Source organism: Jaculus jaculus, chromosome 10, assembly GCF_020740685.1.
Source record: "Jaculus jaculus isolate mJacJac1 chromosome 10, mJacJac1.mat.Y.cur, whole genome shotgun sequence".
Classification (NCBI taxonomy): domain Eukaryota; kingdom Metazoa; phylum Chordata; class Mammalia; order Rodentia; family Dipodidae; genus Jaculus; species Jaculus jaculus.
In genome coordinates, this window is record NC_059111.1 from 115,556,820 (window position 1) to 115,577,208 (window position 20,389).

The following is a 20,389-nucleotide window of genomic DNA, read 5'->3' on the forward strand; positions in this document are numbered from 1 at the left end:
AGCACCTTAACCACTAAGCAATCCCTCCAGCCCTATGTATTCTCATTCTAGTTCCGAAAGGAAACATTTTATTTGAAAAGTCTTAAAAAGCCAGCGTGGGTTTGGGAGATGGCTCAGCAGTTAAAGGCACTTGGTTGTAAAGTCTGTAGGCCTTGAGTCCATTTTTCAAGTATCCAATACAAAGCCAAATGCACAAAATAGGACAGGCGTCTAGAGTTCCTTTACAGAGGCAGGAGGCTCTGGTGGCAACCCTCGCCTCCCTCTGTCATATATAGCTGAACACATATTTATATAAAACCACCTTGGTGGTGTGGCTCCCATAATCCCAGTATTTGGGAGTCTGAGGTAGGAAGATCACCATGAGTTCAAGGCCAGTTTGGGCTACATGGTGAGTGATTTAGGTCAGTCTGGATTAGGGAGGCCTTGTCTCAACACTCTCCCACCTCCAAAAGACCTTAACTCAGTGGTAGAGTGCTTGCTTACTATGTGAGATGGTCCGAGTTCAATCCAAAGTATTACAAAATAAATAAATTATAATAAAAATATAAATATAGGGGAATATTGTTTTCAAAATGTATTTATTTAAAGGAAATGAGCAGAAAGAAATGAAAACGAGTATTTTCTAAGTCTGCACTTACTAAGTATACCAGGTCAAAAGTTTCATCAGCAATCACTTACATATTTCTTTGTGTGACAGATACTTTTTAATTTATCGTTCACATTTACCACGCACGAGCCTTCTTCCTAACCTTTAACTTCCATTGGCTGTAATGAAATAAGAAGCCCTGAAAAGGCCGCAGGGTTAAACGAACGGTGCAGCCATTCAAATGACTGTGAAAACATTCCTGGCTTCTTCGGCCTTTGCAACAAAACAAACTCACTCTCTCAAGTCGCGCAAGTAGGCAACAAGGTAACTCGCTAAAAAAAAAAAAAAAAAAAAAAAAAAGTCCAGGCTCCTGGGAGGAAGGAGAGGTGAACAACCTCGCCGCGGTGCGTGGGAACCGGGCGCGAGGGTGGAGAGAAGCGGGGAGCTGGGGCAAGTGCGCCCCGGTGCTCGGGCCCCGGCGGAGGCTCTGGCCAGCTCGGCCCGCGGGGGACAGGTGTCCGTCCTTGCCTGCACTCGCGAGCGCGGCGTTTCCCACCCATCGTGGCCCGCAGACGGGGCCGAGGAGCCCGGGGGCCGAGGAGCCCGGCGTCCGCGCCCCCGTCGCCGTGTGCGTCCCTGAAGCGTCCCACGCTCAAGACACCATCGCTTCTTCTTTTCCCCTTGGGCCGCGGCTTTCAGGATAGAAAGCAGGCCGGAGAGGCGAGGCCGCGCTGTGATCAACGCGCAGGCCCCCGCGCGGTTCTGCACCCGCGCGCACGGCTCGCTCCGGCCGGCCCGGGACCGCTCTCGCAGTTTCCCAGCGCGCCGCGCAGCGCCGCTCCGCCGCCGGCCTGATCCCGGATTCTCGGGCCGCAGCTTGGCTCTCTCCCGGGCCCCAGCCGCCTCGTCAGAGCCGGCGGGCGGGCGGGCGGGCGGGCGGGCGGGGGAGGGGCGGTGAGGTCAGCGGCGGCGAGACCGCGGGCGGCCGGGCGGCGCATGCGCGCAGCGTGAGTGGCAGCCGCCCGCGGGTGTGTGTGTGGGGGGGGGAGAGGGGGGGACGCGCGGGGAGTGCGCGGGGGGCGGGGGCGCTGGCGTGTGGGCGCCGCGGCGGACGACTTAGCCAGGTCTGTCTCCGGCGCGGGTTGCCCGGCCACGGCCGAGTGTGCGTCGTGCGTGTGCGGTGAGCGCACAGCCGCCAAACTTCCTCCTCCTCCTCCGCGGCCCGGGAACGGGCGGCCAGGGAGCGAGGGGCGGGCGCGAGCCCGGAACCCACCACCGCGACTGCAGCAGCTGTCAAAACTTCGCCGCCGCCGCCCCGGGCCCGAGTGACGGCGCGGGGGAGGGGCGGCCTTCGGGGCGTGGCTCCCGCCGCCCCCGCCGCGGCCCTTTCTCCTCCCGCCGCGGGGCGGCCTGGGGGAGGGGCGCAGGCGCAGACCCCCTCCCCTCTCTTTCCCGGGCGGCCGCCCCGCCCCGCCCCGCCCCGCCTCGCCTCGCCCGGCCTCGCCTCGCCTCGCCTCGCCGCGGCGTCCCCTCCCTGCGGCCCGGCCCCGCCGCGCCCCGCCCCGGCCGTCCCGCCCCGCCCCGGCGTCCCCCCCCCCCCCCTGTCCACCGGCCCCTGCGCGCCGAGTGCGCGCGCCCGCGCCGATGTGTGTGAGTGCGTGTCCTGCTCGCTCCATGTTGCCGCCTCTCCCGGTACCTGCTGCTGCTGCTGCTGCTGCTGCTGCTGCTGCTGCTCCCGCTCCCGGGGCCGCGGGCGATGCGAGAGGCTGAGCCGGGGAGGAGCAACCCGAGCAGCAGCGGCGGCGGCGGTGGCCGCGGCGGCGGCGGCGGCGGCGGCGGCGGCGGCGGCAGCGGGAGGAGCCCCTCAGGAGGAGGACCGGGATCCATGTGTCTTTCCTGGTGACTAGGAATGTCGTCGGAGGAGGACAGGAGCGCGGAGCAGCCGCAGCCGCCGCCGCCTCCCCCGGAGGAACCCGGAGCCCCGGCCCCGAGCCCCGCAGCCGCAGACAAAAGACCTCGGGGCCGGCCTCGCAAAGATGGCGCTTCCCCTTTCCAGAGAGCCAGAAAGAAGTAAGTTGAGCGCGAGGGAAGCCAGGCGGGCGGCCAGCGGCGGCGCGGCCCCGAGCTGTCAGGCGCCCGCCCGCCCGCCCGCACCCCTCGGCGCCCGGCCCGCGGCCCCTCGGCCCGGGAGGGGGGGCGGGGCGGGGCGGCGATCCCCGCAGGACGCCCGCCCGCCGCCCCGCGCGCTCCCCCCGGCCCCGCGCGCCGCGCACTTTTACTTTTCCACTTGTGGGAGGCGTATTTCACCGTCGGTTCCCCGTGGCCGAGGCGGAGTCCGCCCAGGTGCTGCCCTCGCCCGTCCGGGGGCCGTGCCGGGCCGCGCTCCCGGGGCCACAAAGCCGCCGGCTCCTGGGCGAGCGGAGCTGTCAAAACGCCGCGGCCAGGTGGTCCCCGGCGGGCGGGCGCTGGGCGGCGCGGTGCCTCCGCGGGCCGGGCGGTCTTTTCTTTGTCAGCTTCCCGGATCCTTCAACTTTCTTTCTTTTTTTTCTCTTTCATCCCCCGTTCGCACAACCTGTGTTTTCTCCCCGTAATGATACGGGAGGAGGAAGCCGGCCGAGACCTCCCCTCCCCCACTGCCCGGAGCGTGGCGAACCCCCAGGTGCGGGCGAGCCCCGCCGGGATTCCCGCCCACCCCAGGGGCTCCGTGATGCCCGGGTGTCGGTGTGGGGGGAAGAGGAACGGACGGGACCCCGCAGCCTTCGCCTCCCGCGTCCCTTCCCCTCGCCACTTGCACCGTCGCCCGGGCCCGGGCAGGTTTCGATGGTCTCCCAGCGTACAAGGAGTGAGCCCCGGCGTCCCGGGTGGCCGACGAGCGTGCGTGCCAGCGTGGAGTGGGTACCCGCGAAGTTGGTCCGTGGACGATGAAGGATCTCACCTTCCCCCCCCCGCGTCCAATCCCGGGGCAGGGGCAGTGCCCGCGGCGTAGGGAATCGCTCTGCCTTGGTGGCTCGTCGGGATGCTGGGCTCACGACCGGGGACGTCTTTCAAAGTTGCGGGCTGGCGTGTGCTGCCCGCTCGTTGCATTGTATGCTGGCGGTGGAGGGGAGGCGCGGCGCACGGGGAGCTGGGCCGTGGAGGACGCTGGCGCGTCTGCGGGCGCGCGACTCCCTTGCTTCCCCGCGGCACCCACTTCTCCGCGGTGCTGCTCCGTTGGGTGTTCGGAGTGAAGATCGTGGTGTTAATTGAGGTGTAGCAGGGTTGTGGGAACCCACGGAGCTGCTACTGCTGTCGGGGTGCGCGCTGCTTTTCTCGCCTTGCCGCCCATCATTGCGCTATGGAAACGTTTCGGGGCCTTCAGTTGCCTCCATATTTTATTGGCAGATCTCACCTAGCTATGAGAAATCTCGAAACATGTACGTTGCAGCCTTAGTTTCTTTGTGATACAAAGTTAAGATGTGGTGATTCTGTCACTTGCCTTGTAAACTGATACCAGGCATAAATGCCATTATTATGCCGACCTTAACTGAAATTTGGAGATGGAAGGTGGAGTTCGTGGTCACTTTTTTTGTATTCTTTTTGAAAGCAACAGAGGACAAAACCGCATTAGAGTTTTACTTCCATTCTTTCCCATGTTCACTATTTGAACAAAATTTTTGACCTCTTACTGAATGTTAGTTTGAAATTACTGTATGTTTTAGATTTTTCCTTTAGAAAGAGACGTCACTGTTGTCACACTTTTAACCTGATATGCCTAAAAGCTCTCGTGCTTGTTCCCAGGCATGCGCGCGCACGTACACACACACACACATACACACACACACACACTTCCCTATTATTGAAATGAGCTCAGTTGCATTAGTGTAACTCCTGTGTGCCCTGGAAGAAAGGTTGATTTAGTTGTATTTTAATTCTTATCATATTATGAGTGAAAAAAAATGACCTGAGTAGCTGAATTTCTAAAGAGTGACAGTATAATTAACAAACTCTGGAATATGTTTAGTTCTGAATATTTCCGTTTCAATTTAAAAAGCAGTACAGCATTCTACAGAAAAGTGGTTATGACTGACAGCTCCAAATTTCTAGTAAATTCTGTAAAATGAGGTGTTTTGAAGGGAATGGAATCCCGAATTGTTTTTAAAATACCGTACTGGAGCTAGTATGGGAAGTGGAAGGCAGAGAAGGGTTTGTGTATATCTGTGTCATAGTAGAATCCATGCAGAAAAGACCCTGAAATTAATGAAGACCCTGAAAGTGAAACTGATGTGTAACATGCGATTTAGGTTTGTCATAGGTGATATACTGTGAAATGACACAGAGGTTTTAATGCTGTCAGTGTTGATCACTAATGCCCGGAGATTCCCTCCCCCACCTCCCTTCCCCAGGTACTGTTTTGCTCTAGGCCAGGCTGACCTGGAATTCACTATGTAGACTCAGGTTGCCCTCGAACTCATAGCCATCCTTCTACCTCTGCCTCCTGAGTGCTGAGATTAAAGGCATGCATCACCACACCTGGCTTGCTAAGTGGTTTTAATTAGAAAAGATGCCTTATGTTTTTAACAAGTGGATAGTATATTTGCTTTTGGATTAAAAAAAAAAAAAAAGGAACCATGCACTCTTATATTTGAATTTTTGCTAACTAGATAAACATTTTTTCTTGTTTTTATAGTTTTTAGCTAGCTGGCTTTGTTTTATATTTAAAAGGCATAGGCTAGGTAGTTAATGATTTTATATTAACCATAGGTAAAATTATGTTAATTACTTAAAGCAAACATTTTGAACTTAAGGTATTAATCTTCAGGGTAGAATTTGAAGAGTAGGTATATAAATAGGGATTTCCTTTTGTACAAATGTCAAGTGAAACAGTGAAATTTACATTTGTCTAAAAAGTCTCTTTAATTGTAAAGACTAATTATTTGGTTATTTGGAGTGTTCATAATCTTTTTTTTTAAATTTAAAAATATTTATTTTTTTGAGGGAGGAGGCAGAGGCATATAGAGTCTGGGCACTCCAGGACCTCCTGGCCACTGCAAATGAACTCCAGATGCATGAGCCACTTTGTGTCTCTGGCTTTATGTGGGTAGTGGAGAATGGAACCTGGGTCTTTTGGCTTTGCAGGAAAGTGCCTTAACCAGCCCAGTGCTCCTTATCTTTATCTGAGGGACTGGTCTTTCCACCAGTGAAGTAGCCCCTGCTTGCCAGGGTATTGCACATGCAAGTAGCCAGTTATTTTTCCTTTTAGTCTTAAACTTCACTTAGTGTGTGATCTCATTTTCTCCTTCCTTAGACTAAGCTGAGAAGCCAAGGACATGGTCTACCATATTCCTTACCCACTCACCAGAGTTCTTGTTAAAGATGGAATGGGTGAGTGTTGGAGCCCTTTGTTTCAGGTGGTAAGGATAGGGCTTCTGAGGAACTCTCCTTGGCCCTTTTTGAGTCAATCCACACCTACCTCCTTTTTTCCCCCTGGAATTCATTGTGTAGTCTTAGGCTGGCCTCAAACTCACTGTGATCCCATCCACCCACCTCTGCCTCCTGAGGGCTGGGATTAAAGGTATGCGCCAACCACCACACCTGGCATTTATTCTCCCCCTCCTTTGGAGACAAAGACTTCAATGCATATCCCAAACTGACCTGGAACTAACTCACTGTCCAGTCCAAGCTGGCCTGGAACTTGTATCCTCTTGCCTCAGTTTCCCATTGCTGAGATAATAGGCATAAACAACTATGACCAGCATGTGATATCTTTCTTATTTTTGTTTTTTAGCTCTCTTAATTTTTATTGTTTTTCAAGAAATTAAATAAATGAGATTTTTTCCCTATACTGGCCTCTGGCCTATTAGCAGGCATTGAAGTTTTAATTGAGATGCTGACGATTGCTAACCTCTCTTGTCTGCTAGACATTGTTCTCTAAACTGACTTCACTGTGGTTTACTATTGTAGGAATTTCTAACATTTTAGAATTTGATATTTCTAGTGTCATGTATTTTTTTTTTTTTTTTGGATATTTTTGAAGTAGGGTCTCAAATGTAGCTCAGGCTGACCTGGAATTCACTCTGTCGTCTTATGGTGGCCTTGAACTCATCAGTGATCCTCCTTACTCCTGCCTCCCAAGTGCTGAGATTAAAGGTGTGCGCTAACATGCTGGCAGTGTCATAATTTTTACCTTGGTTATTAATATGTAAGCCTGAATTTCCATGTAAATTTAAAACTATTAGTACAGGGCTGGAGAGATGGCTCAGTGGTAAGACGCTTGCCTGCAAAGAGTAAGGACCTAGGTTCGATTCCTCAATACCCACATAAAGCCAGATGCATAAGTGGCATTTGCATCTGGTGGTCATTTGTAATGGCTAAAGGCCCTGGTATGCCCATTCTTTCCCTCTCCCTCCCTCTCTCTCCTCTGTCTGCACCTCTCTCTTTCATAAATAATAATTCTTAAAGATATTACTACACCTTAATTTCCCATTCTTAGAATTGTGGTTTATAAACTGGGCATGGTGGTGTATACCTGTAATCCCAGCACTCTGAAGGTAGAGGCAGGGGGATCAGAAATTTAAGGTCTTTTTACTACGTAGAGGGTTCCAACTCTCCCCCCCCCAAAAAAAAAAGAAAAAAAAAGTGTACCCAGGCTTGGTGGCACACACTTTTAATCCCAGCACTAGGGAAGCAGAGGTAGGAGGATTGCTGTGAGTTGAAGCCAGCCTGGGAGTAGTGAATTCCAGGTCAGCTAGTCTAGGCTAGAGTGAGACCGTACCTTGAAAAAAATAAAACAAGCTGGGTGTGCTGGAACATGCCTTTAATCCTAGCATGTGGGAGGCAGAGGTAAAAGGATTATTTTGTGAGTTCAAGACCAGCCTGGGACTACAGAGTGAATTCCAGGTCAGTCTAGGCTAGAGCCAGACCCTACCTCAGAAAAACCAAAAACAAACAAAAAATTTGTGTTGTATTATACTTTTCTATCTCAGTTACATGATGTCAGATTTGTAGTCATTTTGCAGGGTGACTGATTCCTGTGTTATACAAAGTTGCATGGTGTACTGCAGGCCACTGATTGTCTAACCTGTATCTTATTTGAGGCTTTCCATGGACCTTCAGAGACCTTGAAATAAAAGCAGTCAGGTTCGCTATAGTGAACATTGTACTTTGGCCTGTTTTAGAGAAGTGAGAGGCGCCCTTGATATATGTTGTGATTTAGCTTTTCATCTGTGAGGCTCTTGGGTAAATGCAGTTTGTTGTTGTGGTTGTGGAGGAAGGGCTTTGAGGGAGAGTCTCACTCTAGTCCAGGTTGACCTGGAACTTGCTTAGTAGCCCAGGCTGGCCTGGACTTTATGGAGATCCTCCCATCTCAGTCTTCTGAGTGCTGGGATTAAAAGCATGCACTGCCATGCCTGGCTCTGTGAACATAATCTTTAGCTACTGTGAAGTAAACTTCATTTTCTTTTTCTTTTTTTAAATATATTTTATTTATTTTCTTATTTATTTATTTATGGGAGGGGGAAGGAGAGAGAAAGAGAATGAATGAGAATGTGCATGCCACGGCTTCCTGCCACTGCAAATGAACTCCAGATGCATGCACCCCTTGTGCATCTGGCTTATGTGGGTCCTGGAGAGTTGAACCAGGATCCTTTGGCTTTGCAGGCAAATACCTTATCCACTAAGCCATCCCTCCAGCCCTTCATTTTCTTTATATTGCAATGGGAGGGATTGAACTCAGGGCCTCATGCATACAACGCAAGCCACTCTACTGTTGAGCTACATCCCTAGTGTGCAATTAATGTTCTAATGGATGTGTCCCTTTAAAAATAATCTTTCTGGGCTGGGGAGATGGCTTAGTGGTTAAGCGCTTGCCTGTGAAGCCTAAGGACACTGGTTCGAGGCTCGATTCCCCAGGACCTACGTTAGCCAGATGCACAAGGGGGCGCACGCATCTGGAGTTCGTTTGCAGTGGCTGGAGGCCCTGGCGTGCCCATTCTCTCTCTCTCACTCACTCTTTCTCTCCCTGTCGCTCTCAAATAAATAAACAACAACAACAAAAAAAAATTTAAAAAAAAAAAAATAATCTTTCTGTATTTTTTATCTTTTTTAGTTTTGGCAAGCTGATGGTCTCTGTCCCCTCTCAAACTTTTCCTTTATCATGTCTGCAGTGCAGTGGCTATTTTCAGAACGTCTTGGCAAGATAAATCGCAAAAGTTCTGGAGTGAAATGGGATGATTTCTTTCTCTGGTGGCCTGTGTGGATGATGGATGCTGGTGGTTATCATGATCCATTGACCTGAATGTTGAGGGGCTCAGTGCAGTCTGAGAGAGGCAGGAGTGACGCAGTCTTTGTAAACTTTACTATTGTAGAAGAGGCCTGTGTGAGAGGCACTGAAGTTGATTCACTTTGCTCCTGCTGTGGTGTAATAGCGGGAGCTGTATGGATGATGATGCACGGTTGTGAAGAAGTAGTTTACTTACTTACTTATTTTGGTTTTTACGAGGTAGGGTCTCACTCTAGCTCAGGCTGACCTGGAATTCACTATGTAGTTTTAGGCTGGCCTCAAACTCGTGGTGATCCTCCTACCACTGCCTCCCCAGTGCTAGGATTAAAGGTGTGTACCACCCACCTGGCTCTTAATTATTTTGCTTTGAGACAGGATCTCAATATGTAGATGTGGGCTGACTGGAACTCCATATGCAGACCTGGCTGGCCTTGAACTTGCCATGATCCTCTTGCCTCTGCAACAAGAGTACTGATGTAACAATCTCTCCCATACTTGCTCTGCTTTTACTTTTGTTTCTTTATTTTTAAATATATATATATATTTATATATATATATTTTATATATATATAATATATATATATATATATAATATGTATGTATAATCTATATGTATATGTGTGTGTATATATATAACACATTATATGTGTATATATAAAATTTAGGAGAGAAAGAGAGAGACTGGATGTGCCAGGGCCTCTAGCCAAACGAACTCCAGACACATGTGAGACTTTGTGCATGTGGCTTACATGGGTTCTTAGGCTTCGCAGGCAAGTGCTTTAACTGCTAAGCCATCTCTCCAGCCTCTGCTTTCAAACTTCTTAGATCTTTGGCACATGGTCCTCTGGAACATGTGAGTGTTGAATTTTCTGGTCAGCTCTGCAGGAAGATTCACTGTGACCAAGTGGAATTGTCAGAAAATTTCAGGAAATACTGTTTGAATTGGTTCTTGATGGGTTGGTAGGGTTTAGTTAGCTAAGTTGAATGAAAAAAAAGAAAGAAAGAAAAGAAAATTGGTTTGGTTGGTGAACAGTGGGAATAAAATTAAACACTTTTTAAAAAAGCTTTTATTTATGAGAGAGAGAGCAGGAGAGAGAGAGAGGGAGTGTGTGTGTGTGAGGGAGGGAGGGAGAATGGGTGTGCCATGGCCTCTATCCACTGCAGACAAACTGCATGCACCACCTTGTGCAGCTAGCTTACATGAGACCTGAAGAATTTAACATGGGTCCTTAGGCTTCACAGGCAAGCATCTTAACCACTAAGCCATCTCTCCAGCCTGGGAATAAAATTATTAAGGAGGTGTAAAACTTTTTTTCTGGTTGACTGTGAATAGAACAGAGGTTTACTATAGGGACTAGGATCAAGCTGTGATTGATGGTTCTTGGACTAATGAGTTTGGGCTTTACCCTGTAGTACAGTGTTTTCAGGAGTTTATAGGCACTAGATAGGCACTTAAATGAGTTGCAAGCTGCTTATAAGTTCCTGAATGATAGGTTACCCTGGAGGCCTTGGGTTGAGAAAAATTGGTGAGTAAAACAGGCATGGAGAGACTTTTCTATTTTTTTTTTATTTTATAGTATATTTTAAAAATATTTTTAAGGAATTGAGACTTGAACCAGGGTCCTTAGGCTTCACAGGCAAGTGCTTAACTGCTAAGCTATCTTTCCAGCCCTTTTATAGTATTTTTGAGACGGGGTCTTATATAGCTCAGGATGGCCTTGAACTCTCCATGTAGCCAAATACTACCTTGAACTTTGGGATTAGAGGCATGAGCCATATCTGGTTTAATCTTGGAGTCTTAAGAACCTTTATGCCTTTCTGAGGGTGCGTCTTGACAAATAATTCTTGTTAATGGTTTCTATATGAGAAATTATTTTGATCTTTTTTTCACAGGCCAGAAACTTGGATTTGTATATGAAATTTTAAAATTTTGTTTTTTGAGGTAGGGTCTCACTCTAGCCCAGTCTGACCTGGAATTCACTATGTAGTCTCAGGTTGTCCCCGAACTCACAGCAATCCTCCTACATTTCTGCCTCCCAAGTGCTGGGATCTAAGGCATGCACCACAATGCCTGGCTTTTTTTTTTTTGTTTTGTTTGTTTGTTTTAAAGATTTATTTTTATTTTATTTATTTATTAGAGGAGAGAGAGAGAGAGAGAAAGAGAAGGAGAGAGGGAGAGAGGGAGGGAGAGAGAGAATGAATATGAATGGGCATGCCAGGGCCTCTAACCTCTGCAAACGAACTCGAGATGCATGTGCCACCTTGTGCATCTGTCTTATGTGGGACCTGGAGAATCAAACCTGGATCATCCTTAGGCTAAGGCTGCTAAGCCATCTCTCCAGCCTCCTTTTTTTTTTTTTAGTACCCTAAATTAATATGTTCAGAGCCAGGCTTGGTGGTGCCCAACATTTTAATCCCAGTACTCAGGAGGCAGAGGTAGGAGGATCTCTATGAGGGACTACAGAGTGAATTCCCTCCTCAAAAAAAATATTAATGGGAATCTGTGCAATTTCATCATTTTCGTGCTTGTGCATGAGCATGCAGGTGCACCAATGTATGCACATTTATGGATAAACTCAGGGTCTACTGTTGCAGACAAATGCCACATTGTGCATATGGCTTCACGTGGATCCTGGGAGGTCCAACTGGGGCTGTTAAGACTTTGCAAATGAGGGTCTTGAACCCTGAGCCATATCTCTAGCCCTACAATTTTAAGATTTTTTTTTCAAGGTAGGTTCTCACTCTGGCTCATGCTGACCTGGAATTCACTATGTAGTCTCAGGATGGCCTCCAACTCACAGTGAGCCTCCTACCTCTGCCTCCCAAGGGCCAGGATTAAAGGCATGTGCCACCACGCCTGGCTCAACTTTAAGATAATTTTTGGCTGGGTGTGGTGGTACATTTTTGTGATTCCAGCACTCGTATTAGAAGTTCTGGCTTTCTAGTGAGTTTGAGGCCACACCTATAATCCCAGCACTCTGGAGGTAGCAGGATCTCCTGAGCTGCAGAGTTTCAGGTCAGCCTGGTCTAGACAGCCTCTGCCTCAAGAAAGAAAGAAAGAAGTTGGGCATGGTGGGTCACACACCTTTAGTCCTAGTACTTGGGAGGCAGAGGTAGGAGGATCGTCATGAGTTCGAGGCCACCCTGAAACTACATAGTGAATTACAGGTCAGCCTGGGGCTACAGTGAGACCCTACCTTGAAAAACCAAAAAAACCAACAACAACAACAACAACAAAAAACCAGGCCTGGGGTGATGATGGCTCAGCAGTTAAAGGCACTTGCTTGAAAAGCCTGTTGGCCCAGGTTTGATCCCTCAGTACCCATATAAAGCTGAACGCAAAAAGTGCAGCCTGAGTCTGGTGTTTGTTTGCATTGACAAGAGACCCTGTAGCTACTCATCCATGCACACAGACTCACACACCACCTGTGTATACATAAAATTATTAAAAAATGCTTACCGTCTTCCTAGGACCAGAAATCTTATTTATTGCTGGGTGTGGTGGTGTGAGTTGGAGGTCAGCCTGAGACTACATGGTGACTCCAGGTCAGGTTGGGCTAGAGCGAAATCCTACCTCAAAAAAGAAAAAAAAAAAAAAAGAATCTTATTTATTTATTATTCTGTTCAGCATTTAATGATGTTGAATGTAGGCACTCGAGTAACTGGTGCTTAGATAATGGCTATTTTAGAAAAGTTACCCTGGCAGTAAGTATGAAGAGAGGAGTTACCTGGAGGCAAAGATAATGCCACTGTTGCAATAGTTGTGGCATGAGGTCATCAAGGCAAAGGGTAGATTGTTGGTAGTGCAGCAGGAAAGGGGAGATCTTAGTCACTGCAGAGGAGGAATCTTTGAAGTTTCTGGCATAGGTGGCTAGAAGATAAAAATGTTCAAACAGCATTTGGGGGTGTAGGGTTGGGATTTAGGGGTTGAATAGGCTAAGTAATTTAAGATATGACTTAACCTGAAGCCCTTCTAAGCAGTGGTTCTGAGGATGAACCAAGGACACCACACTTTCTAAGTAAGCTTACCACTCTTCTCCCTCCCTCCTTCCTTCCCTCCCTCCATCTTTGCCAGGTAGGTTCTACACCCATGACTCCCTACTGTGTAGTTTCTTTAATTGTTTTAAAACATAATTTATTTATTTGAGAGAAAGAAAGAGAGAGAGAGAATGGGCACACCAGGGCCTCCAGCCACAGCAAATGAGCTCCAGACACATGCACCCCCTTGTGCATCTGGCTTACGTGGGTCCTAGAGAGTTGAACTGGGATCCTTTGGCTTTGTAGGCAAATGCCTTAACCACTAAGCCATCTCTCCAGCCCCCTGTTTAGTTTTTATCAAGATCAAGACATAAATCTAAGGGTAGCAATGTGGGTGACTACCTGCTACATTGTTAGCTTGATGAAAACCTTTGTAGGAGTTGTAGTGTTGTTTGCTTAGTACATGTGCACAAGCCCAAATCATGTTTATTTTGTGGGTAGAAAAAGATTTGGGAGGATACATAACAAGTATTGTTCCTTTAGGGAGTATATACTTTCTAATGCAATTCCTGATTTTTGAAAAAGTTGGAGCTGGTCACTTTGGCACAGGCCTTTAATCCCAGCCTCGGGAGGCAAAGGTCGGAGGAGGATCACAATGAGTTCTAGGCCACTCTGAGACTACATAGTGAATTCCAGGTCGGCCTGGGCTAGAGTGAGACCCTCCCTAACAAAGCAAAACGGCAGAGGTAGGAAGAACATTGAGTTTGAGCTAGCTTGTGGCTATAGAGTGAGTTCCAGATCAGCTTGAGGTAGAGTGAGACCCAGTCCCCCCTTCCAACAAAAGTAATTTAAAAATACTATTTCACAAGTGAGAAATACAAGATCTGCAGATATTTGGGATTCTGGAGCCAAGTTTACCTGGTTTCAAATCCACGTTCTGCCACTCATGGTGGCCTCTACCTGAAATTCCTGCACTTTGGAGGCTGAGGTAGGATGATGAAAGTTTGAGGTTATCTATCCCTCTTTCTTTCTTTCTTTCTTTCTTTCTTTCTTTCTTTCTTTCTTTCTTTCTTTCTTTCTTTCTTATCGTTAGAATAGTGCTGGCTTTCTTTCTTTTTATTAGAGAGAGAGAGAAAGGTGCAGAGAGAGATAGAGAGAGAGAATGGGTGAGCCAGGGCTTCCAGCTACTGCAGACAAACTCCAGATGCCTACGTGGTCTTTGCAGGCAAGTGCCTTAACTGCTAACCCATATATTCAGTCCCCAGTTTTTTTTTTGTTTTTTTTTTTTTTGGTAGAGTCTCATTCTGACCCAGGCTGACCTGGAATTCACTATGTAGTCACAGGGTGGCCTTGAACTCATGGCAATCCTCCTACCTCTGCCTCTGCTGGGATTAAAGGTGTGTGCTACCATGCCCGGCCAAAATTCTGTTTTTTCAACTGGCTATTTTTCCCTGGGAAAGTTCACATTTTGTGCCTTGGTTGTCTCTTCCTTAGAGGGGGCATACCAGTAAACCTGTTCAGGATTGTCATGTTGACAGCGTCTAGTGCAAATTAAGTACTAAGGTGTTGGTAAGGACTTACCATTGTCCTTGCCACTGGTTGTCAGTTACTTAACAAGCAGCTACCTATTATAATACAGTTAGCGACAGAAGTGCTAGATGCCAAAGTCCCTTCGAAAGTGCCATGAAGTTCTTGCCTCTGGAGGCCCTGGCATGCCATTCTCTCTCTCTCAAATAAATAAACAAATAAAAATGAAACAATAAAAAGTAGCTTAAATTTTTGGGAGGGGCTATTTTTGCAAGGAGAGAGAGAGAGAGAGAGAGGGAGGGGGAGGGGGAGGGAGGGAGGGAGGAAAATGAATATGAGAATGGGCATGCCGAGGACTCTTGCCACTGCAAACTAACTCAAGATGCATGTGCCACTTTCTGTCTTTATGTGGGTACTGGGGAATCGAACCCAGTTCATGAGGCAAGCAAGCACCTTTAACTACTGAGCCATGTCTCCAGACCCTTCCCTCAAAGTTTTAGACAGATGAGCTCTGGAGACATTACAGTCTGCTGGGGGTCATACAACAAGGTCTTACTGAAACTGAAATAGGAGGTGGCAGTCTACTGTATTGGTGCTAGTGGACCATGCTTATGAGTAAGTAGTTCTAAGGTTGTGTAGTGCCTTCCCCTTGGCTAGTTTTGTGATCACCTTGTCCAGCAGAACACCTAGCAGTGCTTAGCTAGGCTTGGGTGGAAGTCTTGAAAGGAGCAGGTAGCTTTTTCTTGTGCATTCTTGGGACTGTGAGTTGCTGCAATTCAAGGATCTGGCTGCATCCCTGTTGGAGGGAATGTGGAGAGGCAGACGTTCCCAGACTGTATGCAAAAAGAGAGTGGTTGAGTGCAGTCACAGACGTGACTGCCAGTAAGAGTAGTGGAAGAGTCACCCGGCTGAGCCCAGCCCAGAGTGTGAAATCATGAATAAATACAATAGGGTTTGCTTTCATTTATTTTGTGGTGGTTTGTTGTACAGCAAAAACAATAGCAGTAGTGGAAACAGATGGTTTTATGAATCAAGGGAAAATATGGGATACAAAATGATAGAAATTATTACTGTTAACTAGGAATGGTTATTCATGCTTTTAGTCCTAGCACTTTGGAGGCATAGGTAGGAGGTTTGGCATGAGTTGGCTTTGAGCTAGGGCTAGAGTGAGATCTTACCTCAAAACAACAACATAAACCCCAAAATTCTAAACCTCCTTTACTGAGATAGTTAAATGAGGCTGCTCTGTACTTTTGGCATTTATTTCTCTAAAGTATTTTGAAATAAAATAGACTATTAAAGACTACACTTTCAGGGATAATGGCTATAGTTCGATACTAGAGAAGTTTCTCTAACTGTGTAGTGTACTGGAAAGTACAGGGAGGGGGAGGAGGAGTGTGTAGCATTCTCTCCTGAGTGTAAATCCAGCTCTTGGTGTTGCTTTGCCACTGGGCATTGATTGATCATGCCTGCTCTTCTTTGGGAGGGCTGGAAGGAGAGGACATAGTCTGAGTGAAAAAATGGATTATTATTATTATTTTTGAGTTTTGATATTTAAAAGGAAGTTACCAGGGCTGGAGAGATGGGTCAGTGGTTAAGTGCTTGCCTGTGAAGCCTAAGGACCCCAGTTTGAGGCTCGATTCCCCAGGACCCACGTTAGCCAGATGCACAAGGCGCTGCATGTGTCTGGAGTTCATTTGCAGTGGCTGGAGGCCCTGGCACGTCCATTCTCTCTTTCTCTCTCCCTCTTTCTCTGTCTGTTGCTCTCAAATAAATAAACAACAACAAAAAAAGGTTCTTTAAAATAAAATAAAAGGCAGTTACCATTGTAGATTGGATTTATTTAAAAATCTCAAAGAATTGTGAATGTCAACTGCCCAAAAGGTATGATTCTACCTTTTAAAAAATAGCCGGTCATGGTGGTGCATGCCTTTAGTCCCAGCACTCAGGAGGCAGAGGTAGGATCACTGTGAGTTAGAGGCTACCCTAAGACTACATAGTGAATTTCCGTTCAGCCTGGGCTATAGTAAGAACCTTATACAACCCCCCCCCCAAAAAAAAAAAAAAGAAGCTAACCTGGGCCATGAAGCTTTACAAGCAAGTGTCTTTAACTGCTGATCCATCTTTTTGTTTTGTTGTTGTTGTTGATTTTGCATGTCCGTTGTTGTTTTTCCAGGCAGGGTCTCATTCTAGCCCAGGCTGATCTGAAATTTATTCTGTAATCTCAGGTTGGCCTTGAACTCATGGTGATCCTATCTCTGCCTCCCGAGTGCTGGGATTAAAGGCATGTGTCACCATGCCCAGCTTATTTTATGTTTTTGGTTTTTCAAAGTAGGGTCTCACTCTAGTCCAGGCTGTCCTGGAATTTATTATGAAGTCTCAGACTGGCCTTGAACTCACAGTGAGTGCTTGCTGGGATTAAAGGTGTGTGTGTGTGTGTGTGTGTGTGTGTGTGTGTGTGTGTGGTGTACGTATGGGTGTGCAGATGCATGGGCCCTGTGTGCATGCTTGGGGAGGTCAGAAGAGAATACAAGGTGTCCTATAACGCTTCTGCTTTATTTCCTTGAGCTGAGCTGCTGTTTTGGTCGCACTTGCTGATCAGCAAGCTCCAGGCCCCCCCCCTCCCCGCACTTGAGTTATAGGCAGACAGCAAGGCCCTAGAGGTTGGGTATAACTTTCAAAGGCCTGTCCCCAGTTGTGTGTCTGGTGTCAAACCTTTTTTTTTTCTTCCCTCAAGATAGGGTCTCATTGTAGCTCATGCTGACCTGGAATTAATCTCAGGTTGTCGTCCAACTCACAGCAATCCTCCTATCTCAGCCTCTGGAGTGCTTGGATTAAAGGCATGTGTTGGGACCTTAGCTCCATTTTTTTTTTTTTTTTTGAGGCAAGCCCAACAGACTGCCTTTTTTTTTTTTTAGTGTGTGTGTGTGTGTGTGTGTGTGTGTGTGTGTGTGTGTGTGTGAGAGGGGGGGGGAGGGAGGGAGGGAGAGAATTGGTGTACCAGGGTGTCCAGACACTACATTTGAACTCCAGATGCATGCACCTTCTTGTGAGCATGTGCGACCTTGCATGCTTGCATCACTGTGTGTCTGGCTTACATGGAACCTGGAAAGTTGAATGTGAGTCCTTAGGTTTCACAGGCAAACACCTTAACTGCTGAGCCATCTCACCAGCCCATCATCATTTATATTTAAAAAATAGTTTGGGACGTATATACTTGGGCTGCAAGGTCACTGAGAAATCCTGCTGGAGCTGAGCTGATATCCCCCATGTAGACCAGCTGAGAGAAAGCTGGAAGAAGCTGTGCTGCATGCAGCTCAATGAGGGGGAGAGAGAGAAATCACCAGTGGAGACACTCAACAAGTGGACACTGCAAGCCTTACAGTTGGCCAGCCAGGCCAAGTGAGCCAGTGGGTTTGTTATGGGGGAAACCAACCACTCTCTAGTTGGACTGGAGGCTCACTCTATGGGAGGGAATACATCCTGATACTGAAAATCTACAATAGGGTTAGTCATGAGCCTTAGGGGTGTAACATCTGCTGGTATTGTCTAAATGTATATACTATGCTCACCAAACTGCCCAGTAAGCACTTCTCTTAATACACACACACACACACACACACACACACACACACACACACACACATTTTCATATATATGTATTTTTTTTCTTTTTTTTTTTTTTGTTTTTTGAAGTAGGGTCGCACTCTAGTCAAGGCTGACCTATTCTCAGGGTGGCCTCGAACTCACGGCAATCCTCCTACCTCTGCCTCCTGAGTACTGGGATTAAAGGTGTGCACCACCATGCCTAGATTACCTTCTTTTTTTTTTTTTAAATATATTCATTTATTTATTTGCAAGCAGATAGAGCAGAGAAGAGAGACAGAGTGAAGGGGTGTGCCAGGGCCTCCAGCCACTGCAAACAAACTCCAGATGCATGCTCCACTTTGTGCATTTGGCTTTACGTGGGTACTGGGGAATTAAACCTGGGTTGCTAGGCTTTATGGGCAAGTGCCTTAACCACTGAGCAGTATCTCCAGCCTGTAAATAACCTTTTTTGTTTTGTTTTGTTTTATTTTGTTTTGAGATGGGGGTCTCACTCTAGCCCAGGCTGACCTGAAATTCACTATGTAGCCTCAGGCTGGCCCCGAACTCACGGTGATCCTCCTACCTCTGCCTCCAGAGTGCTGGGATTAAAGGTGTGTGCCACCACACCTGCTATTATTATTTTTAATATTTTTATTTATTTGAGAGAGAGAGAGAGAGAGAGAGAAAGAGAGGGGGGGAGAGGGAGAGGGAGAGAGGGAGAGAGAGAGAGGGAGAAAGAATGAGCATGCCAGCTTTGGCTGCTGCAAATGAACTCTAGACACATGTGCCACCGGCTTATATGGGTCCTGGGGAATTAAACCTGGGTCCTTTGGCTTGCAGGCAAGCGCCCCAACTGCTAAGCCATCTCTCCAGCACATCATTTTTATTTTATTTTATTTTATTTTATTTACTTTTGGGTTTTTCCAGGAAGGGTTTCAATCTATAGAGCCCAGGCTGACCTGGAATTCACTGTGTAGTCTCATGTAGTCTCAGGGTTGCCTTGAACTCACTGCAGTTCCCTTACCTCTGTCTCCCAACTGCTGGGATTAAAGACATATGCCACCACACCCAGTTTAGATTCCTCTTTTTTGACTGCCAAGGTAAGCAAGATAAGGTGTTGTCTGTGAGTATGCCACCTCCATGTGGCTGCTGTTGTTGTTTTATTTATTTATATTTCAAGCTAGGGTTTCACTGTAGCCCATGCTGACCTAGAATTTACTATATTGTCTCAGGGTGACCTCGAACTTGTGGCAATCCTTCTACCTCTGCCTCCCAAGTGCTGGGGTTAAAGGTGTGTGCCACCACACCTGGCTTCCTAATTTATTTTTATTTTTTTCTCAATTTTTATTAACTTCTTCCAATATTATAAAAAATATCCCATGGTAATACCCCCCCCCCACTTTCCCCTTTGAAATTCCATTCTCCATCATATCCCCTCCCCATCTCAAGCAGTCTGTCTTTTATTTTGATGTCATGATCTTTTCCTCCTCTTATGATGGTCTTGTATAGGTAGTGTCAGGCACTGTGAGGTCATGGATATCCAGGCCATTTTATGTCTGGAGGGAGCACTTTGTAAGAAGTTCTACTCTTCCTTTGGCTCTTACATTCTTTCTGCCACCTCTTCTGCATTAGATCCTGAGCCTTGGAAGGTGTGATCGAGATATTACTCAGTACTCCAGTCACTTCTTCTCAGCACCATGATACCTTCTGAGTTGTCCCAAGGTCACTGCCATCTGAAAAGAGAGAATTCTCTACCAAAAGTGAGAGTAGCATTAATATAAAAGGGTATGAATCTTAAGAGAAGTTTGATAAGCATAGTATATACATTTAGCCAGACATCAGCAGATGTTACCCCCCTAGGGCTCATGACTACTCCTGTTTTAAGTTTTCAGTATGAGGGATGTATTCCCTCCCATGGAGTGGGCCTCCAGTCCAATTAGAGGGCAGTTGGTTTCCACCTTGATAGATGTGCCACTATTGCACCCTTATTTGGCCTCGCTGGCCAAATATAAGGCTTGCAGTGTCCACTGTTGAGTATCTTTCCTGGTGATATCTCTTTCTCCCATTGAACTGCATGTAGAATGGCTTTTTCTAGCTTTCTGTCAGCTGGTCTACATGAAGGAGGTTATCATCTCAGTTCCAGCAGGATTTCTCAGTGGCCTTGCAGCCCAAGTATGTGTAGTCTTCAGCAATAGGGTCTTACCATCTATTCCTGGTGGGAAAGCAAGGGCCTCACCAATAGCCTATAATGTTTTGGAGGCATTAGGAACCTCCCTGGCCAACAACTTACTGGAAGGTATCCCATCCCTCGCACTGAAAATTTTCTAGCAACAATCTATGGCTCCTGAGTGTTCCATTGTCCAAAAATGGAGGATTCCACCTAATTTATTTTTAAATAAGTGTCAACAAGCCTCAGTGCCTTACATATAGTTAATAAGAACATTATTATATAT

General features: G+C 47.3%; 1 protein-coding gene and 1 non-coding gene across 16 annotated transcripts in view; both read left to right on the forward strand.

Moving 5' to 3' along the window:
* Window positions 1-2,464: 2,464 nt before the first annotated feature.
* The window catches only part of Kmt2c (lysine methyltransferase 2C), a 326,532-nt gene continuing 308,607 nt past the window's right edge, over window positions 2,465-20,389 (forward strand). For all 15 annotated transcript variants that reach the window (XM_045160005.1, XM_045160010.1, XM_045160012.1 and 12 more), the window contains exon 1: window positions 2,465-2,656. In XM_045160005.1, the coding sequence (XP_045015940.1) occupies window positions 2,496-2,656 (161 nt within the window). In that variant the 5' untranslated portion in view covers window positions 2,465-2,495. The remainder of the gene's footprint in view (window positions 2,657-20,389) is intronic.
* Window positions 15,648-15,865, forward strand: LOC123464138. The gene has a single exon (XR_006639383.1). It is a non-coding gene; the product is annotated as a small nucleolar RNA U3 (small nucleolar RNA).